At 45.8% G+C, this 22,810-nt stretch overlaps 1 protein-coding gene across 1 annotated transcript in view; it reads right to left on the minus strand.

The window, feature by feature from the left end:
* Window positions 1-22,810, minus strand: part of GUCY1A2 (guanylate cyclase 1 soluble subunit alpha 2) — a 281,473-nt gene that overhangs the window by 13,180 nt on the left and 245,483 nt on the right. The window contains exon 7 of the mRNA XM_077805894.1: window positions 9,926-10,080. Coding sequence (XP_077662020.1) covers window positions 9,926-10,080 — 155 coding nt within the window. The remainder of the gene's footprint in view (window positions 1-9,925; window positions 10,081-22,810) is intronic.

Below are 22,810 nucleotides of genomic sequence, written 5' to 3' on the forward strand. Positions count from 1 at the left end.
GATGGGTTGCTCATGTCCTTTCCATATTAGGTCCATTCCATATTAGGTGTGTGTGCTCGCCACATGCACCAGTAGTTTTTCCCTCAGCAGTATCCATAGGAGACCGGCTCTGGTGCCCTCTGGAGTGGCGCCCGCATGGCATGGTATAAGGGGTGCCACCAGTTCCCTCCACCCTCAGTTCCTTCTTGCCGGAAACTCCAACAGTGGAGAAGGAGGGTGGGTTGTGGAATGGACATGAGCAACACATCGCGAAGAACACCAGTTATGGAAAAGGTAACCGTCTTTTCTTCTTCGAGTGCTTGCTCATGTCCATTCCATATTAGGTGACTCCCAAGCAGTACCCCTGGAGGTGGGTAGGAGTTCACGGACATGTAGATTGCAACACAGCTCTGCCGAATCCAGCATTGTCCCGGGCTTGCTGAGTGATGGCATAAGGAGCCGTGAACGTGTGGACAGAGGACCATGTTGTGGCTTTACAGATGTCCTGGATAGGGATGTGCACCAGGAAGGCCGCTAAAGACGCCTGCACTCTAGTTGAGTGAGGTCTGACAATTGGTGGCAGCGGAACCCCCACCAGGTCGTAACAGGTCCTTATGCATGAGAGGATCCAATTGGAAGTCCTGTGTGAGGACACGGGAAGGCCCTTCATCCTATCTGCCATAGTGATGAAGAGCTAAGTTGATTTACAGAAAGGCTTGGTATGTTCTAAATAAAAAGCCAAGGCCCTTCAGATGTCCAGCGCGTGAAGACGTCTCTCTTCACTGGTCTTGTGCTGTTTGGGACAGAACACCAGGAGGAAGATGGCCTGGCTCATATGGAAGATAGATACCACCTTCAGCAGGAAGACCAGTGGGGCCGCAGCTGAACCTTGTCTTTGTAGAAGACCGTGTACAGCGGTTCTGAGGTCAAGGCTTTAATTTCAGAGACTCATCTCGCCGATGTCACTGACACTAGGAACACAACCTTCCATGACAGGTGGGAAAGGGAGCAGGACCCCAGCAGTTCAAAGGGTGGGCCAGTAAGTCTAGAGAGGACCAAATTAAGATCCCACTGTGGGACAGGAGCCCGGACCTGCAGGAAGAGTCTCTCGAGCCCTCTCAAGAATCTGACTGTCATGTCATGGGTAAACACCGCCTGTCCTTGGATCAGCAGGTGAAAAGCAGAGATGGCTGCAAGATGCCCTCTAATGGAAGAGTGAGCCAGGCCCTGGTTCCTCAAATGGAGCAGGTAGTATGTATGGAAGAATGCGAGGGAGAGATGCCACGTTTGGACGCCCAGCAGGAAAACCTCGTCCACTTGGCCAGGTAAGTCAATCTGGTTGAGGGCTTCCTACTCCCCAGGAGGACCTACTGGACTCCTTTCAAACAGGCCCGCTCCTCCAGGTTTAACCACATAGCATCCATGCCAAGAGGTGGAGGGACTCAACATTGGGGTGTAAGAGCCGACCCTGGTCCGGTGACAGCAGGTCCGGGCAATTGGGCAGGGGTCAGGGAGGGTCCACTGACAAGTTCATGAGCATGCTGAACCAGTGCTGGTGAGGCCATGCTGGGGCGATCACAACAACCTGCACTTTGTCTCTCTTGATCTTTGCCAGGGCCCTGATGATGAATGGAATTGGAGGGAACACATACATCAGGCTCCCTGATTACGACAGGAGGAAGGCATTGGAGAGGGAGCCCTTGCTCAGACCTTGCCAAGAACAAAACTGGTGGCATTTCCTGTTCTGTCTGGTAGCGAACAGGTCCACTAGGGAAGTTCCCCACCTTTGGAAGATCATACAGGAGTGACCACTGGTGGTGAGAGGAGAAGCTCCTGCTGAGCTGGTCCACCAGCATATTCTTGACACCGGGAAGGTGACCAGCTTCCAGATGGATTCCATGACTGATACAGAAGTTCCATAGACAGAGTGCTTCTTGACATAGAGCCAACTAGCACGTTCCCCCTTGTCTGTTGATGCAGAACATTGAGGCTGTGCTGTCTGTCAAGACTCATACCACCTTGCCCAACAGGTGGGGCAGGAACAATCTGCGTGCCAGCTGAACTGCTCAGAGCTCTTTCATGTTTATGTGCAACTTTGCCTCCTCTGGGGACCACATCCCCTTTGTCTGGAGGTCGCCAAGGTATGTACCCCAGCTGAGATCCAAGGCATCTGACACCAACTCGATGGAGTGAGGGGGGTTGTTGACTGGAACCCTCTCCAGGACTGTCCTGCGGTCGGTCCACCATTGCAGCGAGGGGAGTACTGCCTGGGGAATGGTAACCATCTTTACCAGGGTGTCTCGGGACTGGGAATAGACTGTCCCCAGCCATTGCTGCAGGAGCATTTGAAGCCTGGCATGGTGGATCATCTAAGTGCACGCTGTCATGTGACCCAGCAGGCACAGACAGACACTGGCTGTAGTCAGAGGGAACATGGAGACTACTGCGATAAGGTCTGTCAACATGTGGAACCTTTCTAGCGGAAGGAACGCTCTGGTGCAGGTCGAGTCAAGGACTGCTCTGATGAACTCCATCCTCTACACCGGCACTAACATTGACTTTTTGTCATTTACAAATGACCAGTAGGCCCAGAGGGTGGCACATGGCTTGAAGCACCATGATATCCCTTTGGACTTGAGACCTGGAGCTGCCCTTGATTAGCCAGTCGTCGAAGTATGGGTAGATCTGGATACCCCGGTGCCTGAGATAAGCCACTACTACCGACATGCACTCGGAAAACACTCTCGGTGCTATCACCAGGTCCAATGGGTGGACCACAAACTGGTAGTAGAAGCATCTGTGTACTTGAAAGATCGCTATGTGGAAGTATGCATCCTTCAAGTCGAGGGCGGCATACCAGTCGCCTGGATCCAGGGAAGGGATAATAGAAGCCAGGGGAACCATGAGGAACTTTAACTTCTTTTGGTACTTGTTGAGGTCTTGCAGGTCCAGGATAGGCTGTAGACTGCTCTTAGCCCTTAGGATAAAAAAGTACCGGGAATACAACCCCTTGTTCCAGTATTCGAGAGGAACTTCCTTCACTGCCCCTAGCTGTAGCAACCCCTTTTCCTTTTGTGTGAGGAGACTCTCATGAGAGGGGTCCCTGAAGAGGGATGCGAAAAGCGGAGGGGGGGAAGAAGGGGTAGAAAGGAACTGGAAGGTATAACCCTGCTCCACTGGGCTGAGGACCCATCGGTCTGAGGTTATAACAATCCAAGCAGGGAGGAAAAGGGAAAGGCAGTTGGAGAACACTAGGACAGATGGATCCGGGGAACAGACTGGTAGGTTGCCCTCCGGCACACCTTCAAAATGACCACTTGGCCCCTTGCTTGGCACGGGTGGAGACCGTCTGGGCAGAAAGTGGAGGCAGGCGGCTCGGACGGTGCTTGTAGCTCTTGGCTCATTTGTGGGGCTGGTCCTGCTGAGGCTGGCTTCCCTGGCCCTGAGGCTGCTGTGGTTTGAACCGCTTACGCACCGGGGCTGGGACGTAGAGACGCAGGGTGGTGCGGGAGTCCTTGAGGCTATGCAACTTGCTGTCTGTTTACTCCATAAATAGGGCTTGGCCGTCAAAGGGCAAGTCCTGCATTGACTGCTGAGCCTCAGAGGACAACCCAGAGAGGAGCAGCCAGGAGGGTCGCCACATGGAAATAGCAGAAGCCATGGTGCGGGTAGAAGCATCAGCGGTGTCTGACGCCTCCTGGAGTGCCACCCTGGCTGTGGTCGTGCCCTCATTGAGGATCATTCGAAACTCCTTGGAAGCTTCGGGGAGCGACCCTTCAAACTTGGCCATGGCTTACCACATATTGAAGTCATATCGGCCAAGGAGGGCTTGATGGTTGGCCACTTTCAGCTGAAGGCTGGAAGATGAATAAACCTTACATCCAAAGAGATCCAGCCTCCTTGAGTCTCTGTTTTTGGGGGTGGCCCCGGGTTGTCCTTGCCTCTCTTTGTGGTTAACTGTCTCTACCACAAGGGAATTGGGGGAAGGGTGGGAGTATAAGTAATCAAACCCTTTGGTTGACACAAAGTACTTGTGTTCGCCCCTCTTAGAGACAGGGTCCATGGAAGAGGGGGTCTGCCACAGGGCATTAGTGACTTTGGAAACCCCTTCATTAAGGGGTAGGGCTACACTGGCAGGAGCCGAAGAGCAGAGGACGTCAAATAGGGAGTCCGAGGGCTCTTCCAGTTCCTCTGCCTTAAGCCCCGGTTTGGACGTGACCCTCTTCAAAAGTTCCTGGTGTGCTTTGGGATCGTCTTGAGAAACTGGGTGTGGGGGCCCCATGATAGCCTCATCTGGTGATGACTAGGACAATGACAGTGCCGTGAGGACCTCTACTTCCATTTATCCAGCAGCTTGCTCCCCGGGTCCTCCTGAATCTGTGGGGTCTTACACCCTGAAGTCTCGAGCACCAGAGGGGGATGGGATACCGAGGCTGCTGGCCTCTCCGAGGCTCCCGATGCTGTCTGGGCAGCCTGGGAGGATTGGGTGAACCCCCAAGGTTCCACGGGTACCATGGCAGCAGCCACTGTGCCTATGGCCATGGGCCAGGTTTCGGTGCTGATGCTACAGGCAGCACCGGCGGTACCGGGGCTTGTCCTGTGGTTAGGAAACCTCGCTCTGTGCTGGAGGTATAAACGGAGCAGTTGGTACCAGGCAACCAGGACCAGACAGAGTGGTGGCTCTTGTCCAACCAGTGCCAGTCACTGCATCCCAAAGCTGACCTGTCCGAGAGAGACGGGCATCTTGGTCAGGATCTCAGGGACTGACCACATTCAGCAGATCTGTGTCAGAGACCTGGCAATTCACGCCTCACACTACTCGACCAGTACCGGGACGTCAAATGGGACCGGGAGCTAATATGGGCCAACTGTCAAGAGTATCTTCCCGAGTACTGTTAGGAAACGGGTGATGACAGCTCAGTGATCTCTGATCCTCAGTCGGTCCCGTGATCAGTACTGGGCCCTTTAAGATGGCTGTGGCCGGACCGGGAGTTCTTGCTGGGTGGCGCATGCCTCAGAGGGTCTGTGCCAATCTACCAGAGAGCAGGGGTGTAAGCCAGTCAAGTGACTTACTGGTATGCTGGGGCCAGCTCTGGCCCCCGGAAGGGGTGGGGCCTAGGGTGGAAGGGGCAGGGTTGAGGGGGTCAGAGCCAGCCCAAGCCCACCCTGTAAGGTAAGTGCCCCCCCCCCACCACCACCTGGGTAGCAGCAGCACCAGCCCGGGGCTCCAGGGGCTATTTAAAGGGCCCGGGGCTCTCCTCTTCTACTGCCCTGGCCCTTTAAATAGCCGCCGGAGCCCTGGGGTAGCAGCGGGGCTCCAGCTGCCTCTGCCGCCCCGGTCCTTTAAATAGCTGCTGGAGCCCCGTCGCTTCCCCAGGTAGAGGCAGGGGAGCCGTGGGCCCTTTAAATAGCCCCCGGAGCCCTGGAGAAGCGGCAGGGCTCCAGCGGCTATTTAAAGGACCAGGGCTGCAGAAGCAGCTGGAGCCCCCGCTACCCCAGGGCTCCGGGCGCTATTTAAAGGGCCCGTGGCTCCCCTGTTTCTACCGCCCCGGTCCTTTAAATAGCCGCCAGAGCCCTGGGGAAGTGGTGGGGCTCCAGTGGCTATTTAAAGGAGCGGGGCAGCAGAGGCAGCTGGAGCCCTGCCCCTACTCTAGGGCTCTGGGGGCTATTTAAAGGGCCCAAAGCTCCCCTGCTTCTACCGCCCCAGCCCTTTAAATAGCCCCTGGAGTCCTTCAGCCACTACGCCAGAGCTCCAGCAGCGGGGCTCTGGAAGCAATTTGAAGAGCATGGGGCTCCAGCCACTGCTGGGAGCCCCAGGCCCTTTAAATTGCCCCCTGGGGAAGCTGGGCTGCCCCAGTACGGTGCACCGGCTCTTGCCAGTACGCCATACCAGGGCGTACCGGCTTACTTTCACCTATGCCAGAGAGGTACGCCTCGAGTCCCTCGATCAGTGCCCCTTTGCGGAGATCAAAGAGGGCTCCGCTGAGCCTGCCTCTCTAGTACTGAGGCGTGATGGCTTTGGGGGGGCGAGCTATGGTGAGACGTCCCTCTCGATGGGGAATGGTGCTGCTGAGGTGAGGATACATGCATAGGTCCCAGTAGGGGTTTTTCCCGAGACTGGGGTACTGCTGGAGCCGGTGTGGGCGGCACCGGGAGTGCCAGGATCTCCTGAGCTGCTTGAAGGGCTTCGGGCGTCCCTAAACCTCTGACTGCCAAATGCTTGGACTGGATCACTTTATAATTGCCCTGTTCTGTTCACTCCCTCTGAAGCACCTGGCATTGGCCACTGTCAGAAGAAAGGATACTGGGCTAGATGGACCATTGGTCTGAGCAGTATGGCCATTGTTATGTTCTTATTTTAATTACCCTTCATTATTTGTACTGTGTCAACAGCAGGCAAAACGGTGTTAAAGTGACTGAATATACAACAAAATATGGTTCCTAGTAGCATGTCCAATGTTTAACTAGGTTAGAAATTAGTAGATAATGTATTTCTTTTAATTTTAATTTTATGCATTTTGTGGAACACATATGCTAAATATTTAATACTCATGGTGTTGACATTGCTCTGTTGCCATAAATGTTAATACAATATTGTATATTATAATAAATTAAAAAATATACATAAAATATTTTATAGAAATAGACAGAACATGTACCTTTGAAATATAAGACAAGCATAAGTTCAATGGGTAGGCTATACTTTTCCAAGCCAGCTTATATGCCCAGTGAAGTAAGGGTGAGTCCTGTAGAACTCTGTGGGTTGATATCCATGAAGATAATGCCAGAAATTAAGGCAAATCAACAACAAGCCAATTTAACCCTCTCAAGGAAGAGTCCACTGGAGAAGGCTGTGGAGGAAGAAAAACTTCCCCTTGTGGAGTGCCCTTCATGTTCTTGTCAGGATACAGGGGTTGCCTCCCCATTGTGGAAGAAAAAGGAAATCTGGTCCCCAAGACCCTTCAAATCCTCTGTGAGCCACTCAGATATTTGGAATGGGATGGTTTCCTAGAGCCAATCTAAAAACAAAACCCTAACATCCTCCAAAAACTAGCAAAGGGAAAAAGGTTTGGGTATTAAAAATGATTTTCAAATGTCAAGGTAATTAAGTGAATTTCCTGTTTTCTTCTCACCATGGGTGCTGTAAGGAAAAGGAATTAATTTTGTTCAGCAAAATCATTATTATTCATGCTATTTCAAAAAATTGTGGAAATGAACCCTAATATAAACAATTATTTTAGTTTCATAGTTCAGCGGTATGTGTTTAGGCAGGCACGTGTTTGTAACGTGTTTCTTTTATCCCCTGGAATGAGTCGGTTACAAAGTGAGTCGGAAGCTATACATCTTGTTAGTTTAAGACAGGAATTACAATAATTTGAAACTCAGTCTCCGACACATGAATGGAAGGAGACCTTCTTTCCTGTCAATACCTTGAAAATGTAAGGCTAAAGTTTCCTTGTTAGGTTAATTTTGGGAGGGAGAGAGAGTGGGGTGGGAGGAACAGGAGAAATTGCTAAGTTGGGCCATTCTATTAAAGTCAATGGTTAAAGTTAAAGTCTCACTCCAGTTGACTAAAGTGAGAACAGGATTGAGCAAATAAATATGGATTAATAAAAATACTTGAATTATATTTCCTGGGACTGCACAGACCGGGGACACATTTTAGAGCTCTTTGCCCAAAGTGCTAGTGATACAAGTCAGGGGGTTCAGAGGTGGTGCAACACTCACTTTTGTGCTCCTCCAATCCTGAGTGGCTGTTATCAGGGTTGCGCCCACAACATACCTTACAGTAGGTAAAAGCTATTCTGTGTCATGCAAACTGCCAATTAGCTCAAGCATCAAATTGGCAGTAGGGGACTGACAGGGTTGTATGAAGACACGCCCACATCCCGGTTACTGTAGCCACACCCCTCAGTTACGGCACAGTCGAAGATGATGTAAGAGCCTTTGCACCAGCCTATACTACCAGGAGATCATGCACAGGGGCAATCCTCCCAGGGCTAGTTAAATTGGCTTTAAAGGTAGCATGATGCAAAGCAGACACAACATGTCCCAAGATCTGTTCTCCAGTCCCATAGTGAGCTAATGTTTCACTCTTGCAGCCAAAGTAATAACAGAATGGCTACTGAAACCACTAGGAACAGCACTGGATCTTAAAGGTCCTTACCTTTAAAAGGTAAGAGTTCTAACATTCTATGAATGGTCTAAGTAAGTAGGTTACTTCTGTACTGAGCTTTCATCAGACTAACAAAACACATATATCTATCTTTCCTGGCTGGATTTCCTCTAAGGGCCAAATTCTTCTCTCAGTAATACCCATGTCAACTGGCACAATGTCACTGATGCCAGCAGAATTCCTGCACTCCAGGTTTAAATCTGTGCAACTCACATCAAAGTCTCTCACTTCTTCAAATATCTCTCTAACACTGACAGGACTTCCAGAACCAGCAATAGAAACAGATGGGGATGGAGACAGCTTTCAGCAATAGAGGGCCAAATGTCTTCAAAATATGGCTGAAGGCAGATTTAAGTGCTGCAAAGACCTTGTGCTACTTCTAAACAGGGGTGACTTTCACCCACTGACTTCTATGGGAGTTACTTTATCAGGAAAAAACCCTGAAAAGACTTTTTATGTTTTGATTACACTGAGGTCAAGACGCTAAGTTCTGATATGTTTAAAGAGAAGAGAGATTTTCTAATTTTAATTTAAAATAATGTGCAGAGTTTTCCCATACTTAAGATTAGTTTGGGTCCCGGTTTTTCTTCTCTATTACCATGCAACTGTCTGAAGCCACTGCTGGGTACTTCATGATCAAAAATCTGCTCAGTATATCTGCCACTTACTTAAGTAACTGCACATCTTCTGTTGTGTAAGTTTTACCTGTCATGAATGGGTTCTCCAGATGAATGTCATTTCATTCACCAGTTTTAATTATTTTTTAACTTTAGTGTCCCACTGCTTTATATTTTAGCATATCAGAAGCTTCAAGTCTTGGATGAAGAAATTCCATTTAAAACTTTAATTTATATAGATAGGTACAGGAAAAATAAATATGGAAATGCACGACTGAAAAAACCCCCCAGCATGGCTTGATTGGTGCTTCATAGTATTACAGCATTCAGCTAGATGCTGAAGCCTGGGCAAAGCTGTGCTTCAGAAAATTACTTCACATAACAAATAATGTAGAAGAACAAGAGAGATATAGATCTCTTGACAAAGAAATGAGCACGTAAGAACTAATCAAGTTGCAGAAATTCTTATAGTCAATCTGTAAATTTGAACAATTAGAGGAACTTTCTTTTAGGCCAGCTGTTTCTCATAACCTTATTTAATCAAAAGTACTCTGAATTTGCATAATTTCTCCAAAGGGTTAGCAATGAGAATGTTTTGCCATTTTCTATCTCTTTTTTGCATTATGAAAATGTTTTTATTGAGTGCCTCTTGACAGTGCTAAATAATACATTTTCCTCCAACTATACATAGAACTCTTTGAAATCTTAGCCTCATCAGTAAAATTAAACACACTCTCATAAGCCATTGGAATTGCACCTTCCTACGTCAAGTCCACATATGGATGAGGAACAGAACCCTCAGCCGAAAACTGTAACAATATCCATGGAGTACATGGTATGGGGGAGGTAGGATAGACATTGCCCACTTAGGTGCTATTTTGGACTAGCTGATATATGGATTTACTGGCCATTTCTCTACCATTCCTTTGGCCTGCCAACAGCTCACTCTTAGCTTTGCAGCAGTAAATCCTGGAGCAGTGAAAAGGGCCTGTGGAATGCTCCTTCCCAGCCTCTCCGAGTATTTCACTCATTTTCTTTGGTGGGAGTTTTGCAGCTGCCCTGGAGGGGGTGGAGACTGCAGGATGCATCACAAGATTTCACTCAAAAGCCAGGGCTGAAATCAAAGCAATCCAGAAAGGCTAGCAGCACTTACTGGTATGTGGTTGGACTGACATTGATGCGACGCGGATGACTTCCTGACTCAAACTTGCTTGCCAGAGTGACGTTGTTTCCAAAGAGACAATAACGTGGCATTCTCACACCAACAACTCCAGCCAGAACTGATCCTGAATGAATTCCTATCCTCATCTGGGGAAAAAAACAAAAAAATAACTCAACAACATGTGTTTGTAACTTCTGTAGCTCTAACCATTGCTAATGTAGTCAGAGTGCTTTTACAGTGTTTGCCCAGGCCACGCCCAAGAACCAATTTGAAGCGATAATAAACTGCGGAGGAAACAGCAAGCTCTCCCCGTACAATACAGACAGAATTAAAAAGTAAAGGGGATGAATGCACCTTTGCAATATAACTATGTCTAGAAAGAGAAGACTTTTTAATTGGTAAATGTCAATTTTGCTGTGTGCACACGCACACAGGTGAAGTAAGAAAAATGCTGCTTGAGAACCTATTAAGTTTTGATTTAAGGATACTTACTTTGTGTATTTTGACATACGATGTTTACAGTTTATGTATTTAACAGTTCTAAAGCATAAACTTTTTGAATCTCAGTGTCTACTGTAATTAATTATTCTTTGACACTCCCATTGTCCAACTCGCCCATAATTTCCCATGACTGTGAAAATTTAAAATAGACAAAAATTGAAAAAATGCTTTAAAATAAACGTTGATATTATCCATCAAAATTATATCTCAAATTCTGCTATGCCTAAGTATAACTTACATAAGCAGGGGATTACTGATATGTAAAAAATAACCACTTACAGGACACTGTAGGGGAAAGATCTCAATATTGATACAAAAATTATATTTACAGTATAATACTTTTTAAGGTAGTTACAAACTTGTTTCTGCCTTTATTGACTATTAAGATATAGCTACAAGTATGTAATAAGCAGGATGCTTGAAAATATAACAATACATACTATATTTAGCTAGCTATGTTACCAAGCATAAAGCCAATCAAAGACATTCCAGGAGGTTTCTGCTTTCTGTCCCCCAGGACAAGCACTAACTCCTTCTTAGCCATAAGGATTTTTATTGCCCGTAAGTGTTGTGCAAATTCAGAAAATCTGCATTTTAATCTTGCTTTAACTTTGTACTACTTTCTGTTGTGCCATGTTTTAAAGATGAACTTATTATTGAAATTTGTGCTTTGAACAAAAGATTCAATAGAAGTTTACTTGCTATAACAAGACTGTAACCACGTGAAACATTCATGTTTTAGGAAGAGACCTGATCGCAAGAAGGAGTGTAGGAATTTGTTATCAGAGCAATACATTTAAGTCATAAAATGAGCCTATACCTCAATTGCCACCCTTTTCTTTTCAATGGAAAATCCCTGCTTGTGTCTTTTAAAACTTAAGGAAAAACATATGTGGTTGGAAATATTTTACAGCTTTCATTTAGTTCTTAAATACTGAAATGGCAAAAATCTTTGTGAAATGCAGATCTGCAAATAAAATTAACTAAATGCAAAGCTCCTGACACAGCTCCTAATATCACTGTTATGTAAATGGTAAAATGCTTTATTTACAAATACTGCAAGGCAATTTGATGCTATAACTGTTACTAACATAAGAAGTCATATGAGTAAAGAAATGTTTATATTAATTGGGAAATTAGTTATCTGGCAATGCTTCAGCAATCCCTCATCAAACTTTGTGAAGACAAGAACCATCTCTTCAAAGACTGGTAAAAAGAAAAGACAGTACCTTCTTTGATGGTCATTGCAGCCTAAAGACTCTAAGAATTTAATTTAAAAAGGCCATTTTGAGAGCTGACTTTTATAAAGAGAACAGAAATGTTTGGACTCATTTGAAACACAATTTTTACTCCTTTTAAATCCTGATGGAACTAAAGGGATATATCAGAAAACTGACTGAACTAAAAAAAAAAAAAGGATTAAAACCAACTTTAAAATGTGCCTGATGCTTTCCCACCACAAGAACAACAAAAGCAGTTAAAGAAATTTTGTATATTCATTAGGCAAACGACATATGCAGGAGCTGAGGGTGTCACCTAAGCCAAACCTCAACTGCATGAAGCCAGTGAAAGGGTGACAGCGACCAACTTTGAATCTAAACAAGCCTGAAAGAGACATGTTTTCCTAATTTCATGGAAATGGGAAGGAGAAGAGTATAAAACCCTGAAGTGAGAATTCTCCACCACATCCCCTCTGCTACCTTGCTGAGACACAAGTGCACCACAGCTCATCCTGTCCATCTCTGCAAGAAGCTGACACAGATAGATAAGAAAAACAAAGACTCAAGAGGAAACCAACCCAGGGAAAAAGCTCCCCAAGACTTCAATATGGATTGGTTAACCAAGACACTGCCAAGTGATTAGATTTAAACTCTTGTAATGATTTTATTAAGATATGAAATTGCTGTTGTAATTTAAAATGCTAACAGTTCTTCAGTTAGACACCAAGTGGTTAGATCACATATTCCTGGAGTGAAGACAGGGGCTAAACATTCTAAATAGAAATTGTGGGATTTAATTGGATTTAAGATACTCAATATTCATAAATGGCATATCTCAAAACAGCTCCTTAAATAGCTTCTTCTAAGTAATTTATTTAAATATTTCTTTCACTTTCATATGATTTAGTTGAGATTGTTTACCTTGCCCAATTATGAACTCTGTGGTTATTCTTAATAACCAATAAGATTCACTTTTCCTTAAACAAAATTATTTTGCTCCTCTATAAACCTTTTCAGTTATCTAAGGATATAATAAGTTTGGCTTCATGATAATTTTGGAAAATAAGACCTTGGTCTCAACTTACCAAACAAATTGGCCCACCAAGGCAGTTTCACTCTCAGAGGTGTAATCTCTGCTAGAAGTACTTCATCAAGACACACACAGAAGGGATTGTAATGGAAGTAACCAGTTTATCTACTGTGTTCGGTCATCTGTGTTTTATTTAATGCTTTCTTTTCCTTTACTTTTTTACTTCATAATTAGATAGCCATGGTTAATAATTATGATTATTTTGCTTGGACTTGATCATGGTGTGTGCTAAGGTATGTAAAAGAATCCCTGTGACTAAAATAATGGGAGTCACACACCTGAGTTGCAGTAAGAGAAAACAACTAGTCAGAGCTGGCTTTTCTTGTTTCTCTAGACTAGATATTTTTAGTCATTTTAAAAATCAAATTACTCGGCATCCAACAATTAAAATGACCCTTTTCTACCCCATAAATGGACGAGATGGCCAGGAACACCTTGAAGGATACTTTTTGCCACCAGAGTTAGCACATACCTTAAAATAACTTCTTTAAATTAGTGAGAAGAGGAGTGATGTGGAATGAATGAATGTGGCATTTCTATTCTTCAATTCAGTTTTCTTCCACCTCAAGGCAGCTTTTATTACTTTGTCAAACTGAGAAATGGCAAACGTGAAGATGCTGAAGATTGAGACAGTGGTACTTTTAAAATCATCTTACCACAAGGATGTTCAGGAGGCACAAATCCCTGACAAACTAAAGAAACCATATCTGTTCTAACAGCCATTCCCCTGTAACTGTCTGGGATGTAGAGATTACATTGGGATAGAATGTGTGGCGGCACCATCCAAGCCCCTTTCAAAGTGAATAATCAAACAGAAGAGATTCATTTTGAACGTATTTTGACAACTAACTGTACTGGCCAAGAAAATCAGCTTCACAAATAGGGAAATCTCTCTCCCTCTTTTTTTTTTTTTAAACTCGCTCTATAAAAAAAAATAAAAAGCAGATAGCTGTATTTACATCTGGAGAGGTTACTCTTGCACAACAAAATCTAAATAGCCCCAGTACTCAAAATAATAGACAGGTAATAAATAACAGCTGTCAAAATAGCCACCACAGTGGATCTGCTCTGGACTCAAACTGGTGACCTTGCAGTAGAAGTCTCCATATCCTATTATTAAATACCTTGATTAATCTAGTTTACAGTTATTATCCCCCCATCCCTTCAATCACTAGGTTTTTATATCAAGGAAAATATCAAATGCAGAGCACAAATATAAACTGGAATGACAACATCACTAGCCTATACACACAATGAATAATTGTTGACATTTATTAGTGTTACAACACATACTAACATTTCATTACCCTGTTTACCTGTTCACGTTTGTGAAGCTCGGAGAAATTATATGTGAAGAGCATCCTATGTTATTCCACAGCCTACAGTTCTCCGCATGTGTACATTTTTTTCCCTCATGCAAACACACATGCTCTTGGTTTAGTTCCTTGGCTACAGACCACAAAACGACTTCCTGAACAAATATAATATTATACCCATTGTGTACGAAGCCCATGCCTAACAAACACACATGGCACTGATTCTAGATTCACTGAACAATACTAAACCATCCCCATGAGCACTGCAATGTTCACAATAACGCTGTTAATTACAGGCTAGGGCAAAAACATTCTGTAAGTAAATAGCATTTGCCTTCAATTAAGCTTTCAACTCTTTTGGTACAGTTTTCAAGGCAACTATTGAATTCACTCAAGTACCTTTAAGCTACGGGGTTGGAGCGTGCCCACAAACTTGCTTGAGAACCATCTGTGAGTTCTCATCTCATATTTTATTTCAAAAATATTATTGGTTATGTAGCTTTACCATTTTTGTTACAGCATATGTTTTGACTATGTTGTCTGTTTCTGATCAAGAGGCAGTTCCCACAGCCAATACCCACACAAATAGTCCTTATACATACAAATAGCACATGCAATTGTTGCTGGAGTCACGACTATTCACATCAGTGAAAGTCACCAGACCTGCCCTAAGTAAGCTCATTAGAAGCAGTGATATCTCCACCTTTGTATAGCATCAAGGATGCTGTCAGCTCTCAATAAGTAATAAGGCACTTTTACAATGTCTCGTTACTGTGGGACGCAAAGGGTGGGGTGAAGGATTAGTTGCTTTGTGCCCAGTTTTAAGAGAATGGAATTGTACTCCTAGTGCTACCTACTTACTCCACTGCTACTTTGTGCATTTATTAAAGGTTCACAAACAAAACTACTTATTGTGGTCTGTCCCCTCAGTACATTCAATTACATGCTAAAGCTAGGTTGAAACTAATAGAAGAAATGGTTATGTATCTTAACAGTGATTTTTCGAGATGAGATGCAGACATGTATTCCACTTAGGTACATGCCTGGCCAGTGCACCGGAGCTGGAGAATTTTGCCTAGCAGTACCCGTAGAGGGGCGGCGCTCACGCCTCATGGCCAGAGCTCCTCCCCTGGCTATATGAAGTGGCAATGTTCTGACCTCCCTCAGTTCCTTCACACCAAAACACCTAAAGATTAGACTCCAATGCAGAGGGGCTGGAGGGTGTGTCATGAAATAGACATCTGGATCACATCTCGAAGAACCACAGTTCCAGTAAGTAACCATTTCTTCTTCAAGTAGATGCAGCTGTATATTCCTCTTAAGTGACTCACAAGCAGGACTCACAGGAGGTGCGGTTTGGAGTCTATTTAAACAAGGTCTGCAGGACAGCCCTCCCAAAATTTGCATCTGCTCTGGATGCCTCAGTAATGGGATAAAGGTTCATAAAACCATGTATTGACAACCATGTGGCAGCCCGGCAAACTTCCAATATTGAGATGTCACTGAGGAACGCTACTGAGTTGCCTGAATTGCACTTACAGAATGAGCTTGCACCCACAAAGGGGGCATAGCTGAAGCTGTTTCGTATGCAGTCTTGATGTAGGAAGTTAAACACTTAGACACTGTTTGTCAGGAGACTACCTGTCCCTTCATACAGTTTGCATATGACACAACAGGATGCAGTGAAGCCCGAAAGAGTTTAGTCCTGTTCAGCTAAAAGGCCAGACATTGTCTGATGTCCAGTGTGTGAAGATGGGGATCCTCTGGAGATGAATGTAGCTTAGGAAAAAACATGGGTAAATATACTGCCCATCAGAGCCAATAAGATGGTGTTAAGGTCCCACAAAGTAACTGATTCCAACATCAATGGATGGAGACGAAGGATTCCTTTTAAGAATCTCACCAACATGGCATTGAAAAACATCGATCTTCCACGAATGAGTGGATGAAAGCCTGACATCACCACTAGATGAACCCTCAAGGAGCTAATTGCAAGACTGAAGATGCAGCACGTACTCAAAGATATCTTGGATACTGGCCAGCATTGGCTGAACTCCACGGGTCAATGACCACATTAAAAAAAATGTTTCCATTTTGCCAAAAAGGCCATTCTGGTAAAGCGTTTTCTACTACTGACTAGGACCTGTCAAACAGCCACTGAACATCACTCTTCCTCCTCATTCAACTATGGTGCAGCCATGCTGTGAGATGCAGGGAGCTGAACACAGGATGCAAGGTTCAACTGTGATTCTGTGAGAAAGGGTTGGGATGTAGAGGAAGAGGTATGGGAGGCTGACTCGAGAGTGTAAGAAGGTTGGAAAACCAACATTGCCTTGCCCATGGTGAGGCAATGAGAATGACCTTGGCCCAATCCACTTTCAGATTGAGGATTGGGAATGATTTGGATCAGAAGAAAAGCACATAGGAGAGTCAACTGCCAGCTGACATGGAAGGCGTTGATCAGGGAGCCCAGAATAAGGCCCCCTCAAAAGCAGAATAGACAACATTCCCTGGTGTCCCTCATAGTGAACAGATTGGTAGTTGGCATGCCTCAAGCCATGAAGATGACTTGCATAACATTGAACTTCAGGGACCACTCATGACTCAGGGAAAGAATTCCTGTTGAGATGATTCTGGACCCTGGGGAAGTGATCAGCTATCAGAGTGATATGTTCTCCAATGCATTCTTGGCAGAGCACCATGGAGTGTGCTCCACAACTTGCATTTTTACATAATAAATCACGATGATATTGCTGGTAAGTATGAGAACCACTGAAATCCTCGATGCGGTCTAGGAAAATGAGACAGGCATTGTAGGTGGCTTGCAGCTCTAGGACACTGATATGCAGTGAAGCTTCCTGCTCCAACCACAGACCCTGAACCTTCAGCGACCTGATGTGCTCCCCAACCCATCAGGGAGGCATCGGTGACAACAGTTGTGGTTGGTAAGAGCCAGGCAAAGGGAATCATAGACATACATTCCCCTGATCCATCCACCAGTGCAAGGAGACCAGGATCAATGGAGGGGGGCAGACCAACCTGTCTAAGGGATGAAGGGTCAGATGGTAAACTATCCTGAGACATATCTGAAGAGGGTGAAGGTGCAACCTTGCAAATAGAATCACCTGCATACATGCAGACGTGTCCCAAGGGCCTCAGACACATGCAAACTGTTGTGGAAGGCTGAGATTGCGGACCATGAAAAAAGGAGACAAATTGTCTGGAAATGGTCAGTCAGTAAAAATGCTGTCAAACTCAGACTATTAGGGTCCCAGTGAACTTGACTTTCTGGTATTTAGGATGAGACTCAGATAGTCAAGCAAGTCCAGTGTAACACATACATGAGAAAAGACTTCTTCTCTGGACCTGCCCCTTAGTAGCCAGTTGTCCAGATATGGGAGACATGGATTCCATTCTCTTTGAGGTATGCTGTTACCATGACCATGCATATGGTAAAGACCCAGGGGGCAGAAGACTGACTGAAAGGAAGGACTGTGTAATGAAAAATGACGATTTGCCGTGATGAACCAGAAAAAACTTCTGTGGCTCGGGAGAATCGCCAAATTGAAATAAGCATCCTGAAGGTTCAGAGCAGCAAACCAGTTGTTCTGAGTCAACATGCGGAGGATAGCTGACAAAGTGACCGGAACCTCACACATTTGTCCTGAGGGGGCAAGTAACTGATCTGACCCATGTGTCACCCAAAACAAAGGAGGGATTGGCACCAATGGTGGAAATGTTAGCGTCGGCACTGAACACTCCTCTGTTGTTCCCAGTGCCAGGAGCGGCATCAATCTCTCTGCTGGAAGTTAGTGGCAGTACTGAAGCAGCTGACAGTGCCAAAGTGGAGGGTGGTGAGAGCCACCCTGATAATATCTAGAGTGCAGAATGAAACTGTGCCAAGGAATTTCCTGGTGCTGATGATATCCCTTTCACCAAGCCCTGATTCCACAGACTGTGGAAGGGGAACGTCAGGATGCAGTGCCAACAGAGCCAAAGGTTCAGCAGCCCATCCAGCCAACGAGGCTATGAACAGCAGAGATGTGGCAAAGTCCTGGACCAAGTGAGAGGTCAGGATGGAAAGGCAGAGGAGGTCCATAGCCACCTAGTATGCTGCCAGCATGGAAACATCTGGTACTGGCACTGCCCTCATCGGTACCAGACTCAACAGAACTCTGCCAAAACCAGAGTTGAAGGTACAGGGTCTCTAACCTCCCTGTGTGGTACTGGGGACTGGTTAGGGGCCCCCGTGCTGGTCCAGGTTTTTTCTGGGGGAAGAACAGTCATCCCCACAAGGCCTGGAGTGGTCTTATGCAAACTTATCCTTGGCGCACTTGATGGGGAACAGCTCCTCTGTCTCTTTGGAGAGGTGCCAGCTCCAGAGTGCAAAGCAGTAGCGCTCTCAGAACCCCAGGGCAAACTCCAGTCCAATGAGAGCCTTGGTATTGAAGCAGGCCACATCACCTGTTCAAACAGGTGCTGCTTTAGGAGAAATTCCCTAGCCACCTGAGTCTGTTTCATGCACAATCTAGAAATCACACACCATGCCTAGACATGGGCCTTGCCTAAGCACACCAAGCACTGCCTGTGGGGATTGTTGTGGGGGATCACTTCCCCAAACAATGAACAATCTTTAAACCCCAGTGAGGGCATCACAGGGGAATACTTAACTAAATGTAACTAATACTAAATCTAACTAACACTGAGGCCATGTCTACACTACAAAAGGACTCCGATTTTACAGAAGTCGATTTTTGGGAACAGATTGTATAAAGTCGAGTGCATGCGTCCACACTAAGCACATTAATTCAGCGGCGTGCGTCCACAGTACCGTGGCAAGCGTCGACATTCCGAGCGGTGCACTTTGGGTAGCCACAGTTCCTGCAGTCCCTGCTGCCCGTTGGAATTCTGGGCTGAGCTCCCAATGCCTGATGGGGCCAAAAATTTGTCACGTGTGGTTATGGGTAAATGTCGTCAGTCAACCCTCCCTTCCTCCATGAAAGCAACGGCAGACAATCATTTTGCTCCTTTTTCCCTGGATTGCCCGAGCAGATGCCATAGCACGGCAAGCATGGAGCCCATTCAGCTCACCGCAACAGTTATGACCATTGTAAACAACTCGCGCATTATCGTGTAAATTTATGCAGAACCAGAACCTGAAAAACCAGGCGAGGAGGCAACAGCAGCACGGTGATGAGGACATGAACACAGATTTCTCTAAAACTGCGGTCCCCGGCAATTTGGAGATAATGGTGTTACTGCAGCAGGCTCATGCCATGAACGCTGATTCTGGGCCCAGGAAACAAGCACAGAGTGGTGGGACCACACAGTGTTGCAGGTTTGGGATGATTTCCAGTGGCTCCGAAACTTTCGCATGTGTAAGGGCACTTTCATGGAACTTTGTGACTTGCTTTCCCCTGCCCTGAAGCACAAGAATACCAAGATGAGAGCAGCCTTCACAGTTCACAAGTGAGTGGCAATAGCCCTGTGGAAGCTTGCAATGCTAGACAGCTACCGGTCAGTCAGGAATCAATTTGGAGTGGGCAAATCTACTGTGGGGGTTGCTGTGATGCAAGTAGCCAACGCAATCATTGAACTGCTGCTATCAAAGTTAGTGACTCTGGGAAATGTGCAGGTCATAGTGGATGGCTTTGCTACAATGGGATTCCCTAACTGTGGTGGGGCTATAGACGGAACTCATATCCCTATCTTGGGACCGGACCACCAGGGCAGCCAGTACATAAACTGCAAGGGGTACTTTTCAATGGTGCTGCAAGCACTGGTGGATCACAAGGGACGTTTCACCAACATCAATGTGGGATGGCCAGGAAAGGTTCATGACGCTCGCGTCTTCAGGAACTCTGATCTGTTTAAATGGCTGCAGGAAAGGATTTACTTCCCAGACCCAGAAAATAACTGTTGGGGATGCTGAAATGCCTACAGTTATCCTTAGGGACCCAGTCTACCCCTTAATGCCCGGGCTCATGAAGCTGTACACAGGCACCCTGGACAGTAGTAAGGAGCTGTTCAACTATAGGCTGAGCAAGTGCAGAATGGTGGTAGAGTGTGCATTTGCATGTCTAAAGGGTCGCTGGCGCAGTTTACTGACTCGCTCAGACCTCAGCGAAACCAATATTCCCATTGCTACTGCTGCTTGCTGTGTGCTCCACAATCTCTGTGAGAGTAAGAGGGATATGTTTATGGTGGAGTGGGAGGTTGAGGCAAATCGCCTGGCCACTGAATACGCGCAGCCAGACACCAGGGTGGTTAGAAGAGCGCAGCAGGCAGCGGTGCGCATCAGAGAAGCTTTGAAAACCAGTTTCATGACTGACCAGGGTACTGTGTGACACTTCTGTTTGTTTCTCTTTGATGAAAACCCTCCCCCTTGGTTGCCTCTAAATTCCCTGTAAGCCACCCGCCCTCCCACCTTCAATCACAGCTTGCTTGCAAAGGAAATAAAGTCACTATCATTTAAAAATGTATTCTTTATTAACTGATTATAAAAATAGGGAGATAACTCACAAGGTAGTCTGGGTGGGGAGTGGGAAGAGGGTAGGAGGGAAGGAAAAGGCCACTTCAAAACTTGTTGAATGACAGCCTTCTGTTGCTTGGGCTGTCCGCTGGGGTGGAGTGGTTGAGTGCAAGTGCTGCCCCTCTATGGGTATAGCTAGGCAAAATTCTCCAGCTTCAGTGAGCTAGGCACACATACACCTAAGTGGAATATCTGGCTGCATCCAATCTAACAACATGAGTTTTGTTTTGTTCTTTAAAAGGTGTGAGCAAAGCATACTTCAGACAAGCCAGACATGAAGGAAGAAAACAAATTATTTTTAAAATGTCTTTTGGGAAGAAGAATTTTGTTTTCTATTTCACTCTGAAATTTTCCACTTTATCACATTTCTGTATATTTTAGTATTGGCCAAAACTTTGGAAGAGAGGACTTTAATCAATAAGTTCAAACTCCAGTTGCAACAGTGTAAGGCATTCAGGAAGAACCAAAGCCCTACTCACGTGGCAGGTGGCTTACAGGATCTCTTATTTTTCATGGATGTCTCCTAGAAAGAGAACCTGGGGAAATGGCATTTGTGGCTGAGACAGTCTTGGGGTTCATTTAATAACAAACCAGTGAATGAGAAAGGAATAAAACTTGAATAAAACAAACTGGAGAGCTTCTGTAGTGAGCTGCTGCACACAGCCATGTGTGTTCCTTCATGGCACATTTCCAAATTCCCATGTTCATAATACTGTCCCTCATGAGGAAGAGTCTCTAAACTATAATCTTCTACAAGCATATCTCTACAGGCAACAGGGCCGGCTCTAGGATTTTTGCAGCCCCAAGCAAAAAAAATTTTGGCCACCCCCGCTTTTTTTTTGTGCCCCCTCACCCCTGGCTCCGCCCCAACTCCACCCCTTCCCAATCCCTTCCCCAAATTCCCAGCCCCTCCTCCTCCCCCGGGCATGCTGAATTCCCCGCCCCCGCTTCCTGCAGCTCCCCCCCACCGCAACCTCCTGCCCTAGCTCACCTCCGCTCCGCCTACTCCCCTGAACATGCCGCCACTCCGCTTCTCCCACCCCTCTCAGGCGAGGGAGAGGCCACGCGTTCAGGGGAGCAGGCAGAACAGAGGTGAGCGAGGGTGGGCGGGGAGCGCAGGAAGTAAAGGGGGGGTAGAGGAACCACTCCCTGTCCGAGCTCACCTCCACCTCCCCCGAGCGTGCCGCCACTCGGCTTCTCCCCCTCCAAGCAAGCCTGGGAGGGAGGGGGAGAAGCCGAACGATGGCGGCGCACTCAGGGGAGCAAGCGGAGGCAGAGTGGGGGCAGTGGGGGCACATTTCTAGGGGCAGCGTGGCCGGCACTGGAATGCCACCCCTAGAAATGTGCCACCCCAAGCAACTACTTGTTTTGCTGGTGCCTAGAGCCGGCCCTGACAAGCAATGTGGCATTTCTCCATGTATCTAGGGAGCCAGCTGTAAGTCTACAGTGTCAAAATGTCACACTTGCTGAGAATAATATGGGCAGATATATAACTTTTATATGGGCAGACATATAACTTTTTAAGGCAAACTCTTTCCTGGGCTGCTTTTCAGACCACCACCAACAGCGAAGTCTCATTTTATAAAACAAGCTTTTGGAAAAAACATGGCAATTTCCTCATATGATATTGCTGGATCTTTTTTTCCAAACATACTATTGAAGAGATAATGACACTAAAAAGTTAAGGTTAAGATTTCTTTTTTAAAGTTGAGTTCTGGAAGTACTTGTGGCACCTTAGAGACTAACAAATTTATTTGAGCATAAGCTTTTGTGGGCTACAGACCATTTCATCGGATGCATGCAGTGGAAAATACAGTCGGATGATTTTATGTCAATGAGTTATGTCAATGAGTGGACTGACTTTCAAAAGCACTGAGAACCCACTATTGAGTACCCTTAGAATTCACCTTAAAAAGAAAGTGCTTTTCCATTTATTCCAAACTAGCTTTAAAATGATAAAGAAAGCTCATTGGTGCATGGGTGCACCACACTTGTATTATATTTTATTTAGGGGTCTACATATGGACTTGTGTGCTTAACTTTAGGCACCCATTAAAAATAGTGTTGTTCGTAAGTGAATTAGGTGTTTGAGATCTACAAAAACACTAAAAGAGGAGCACGCTGGATCTGACACAAAGTCATGCCAGTTAGCCTACAGGTAGAATATATTATTTACCATCCTGAATATAATTGGTTTTATCACCAAAGCTACTGCAA

The sequence above is a fragment of the Eretmochelys imbricata genome, chromosome 1 (assembly GCF_965152235.1).
Source record: "Eretmochelys imbricata isolate rEreImb1 chromosome 1, rEreImb1.hap1, whole genome shotgun sequence".
Taxonomy (NCBI): Eukaryota; Metazoa; Chordata; order Testudines; family Cheloniidae; genus Eretmochelys; species Eretmochelys imbricata.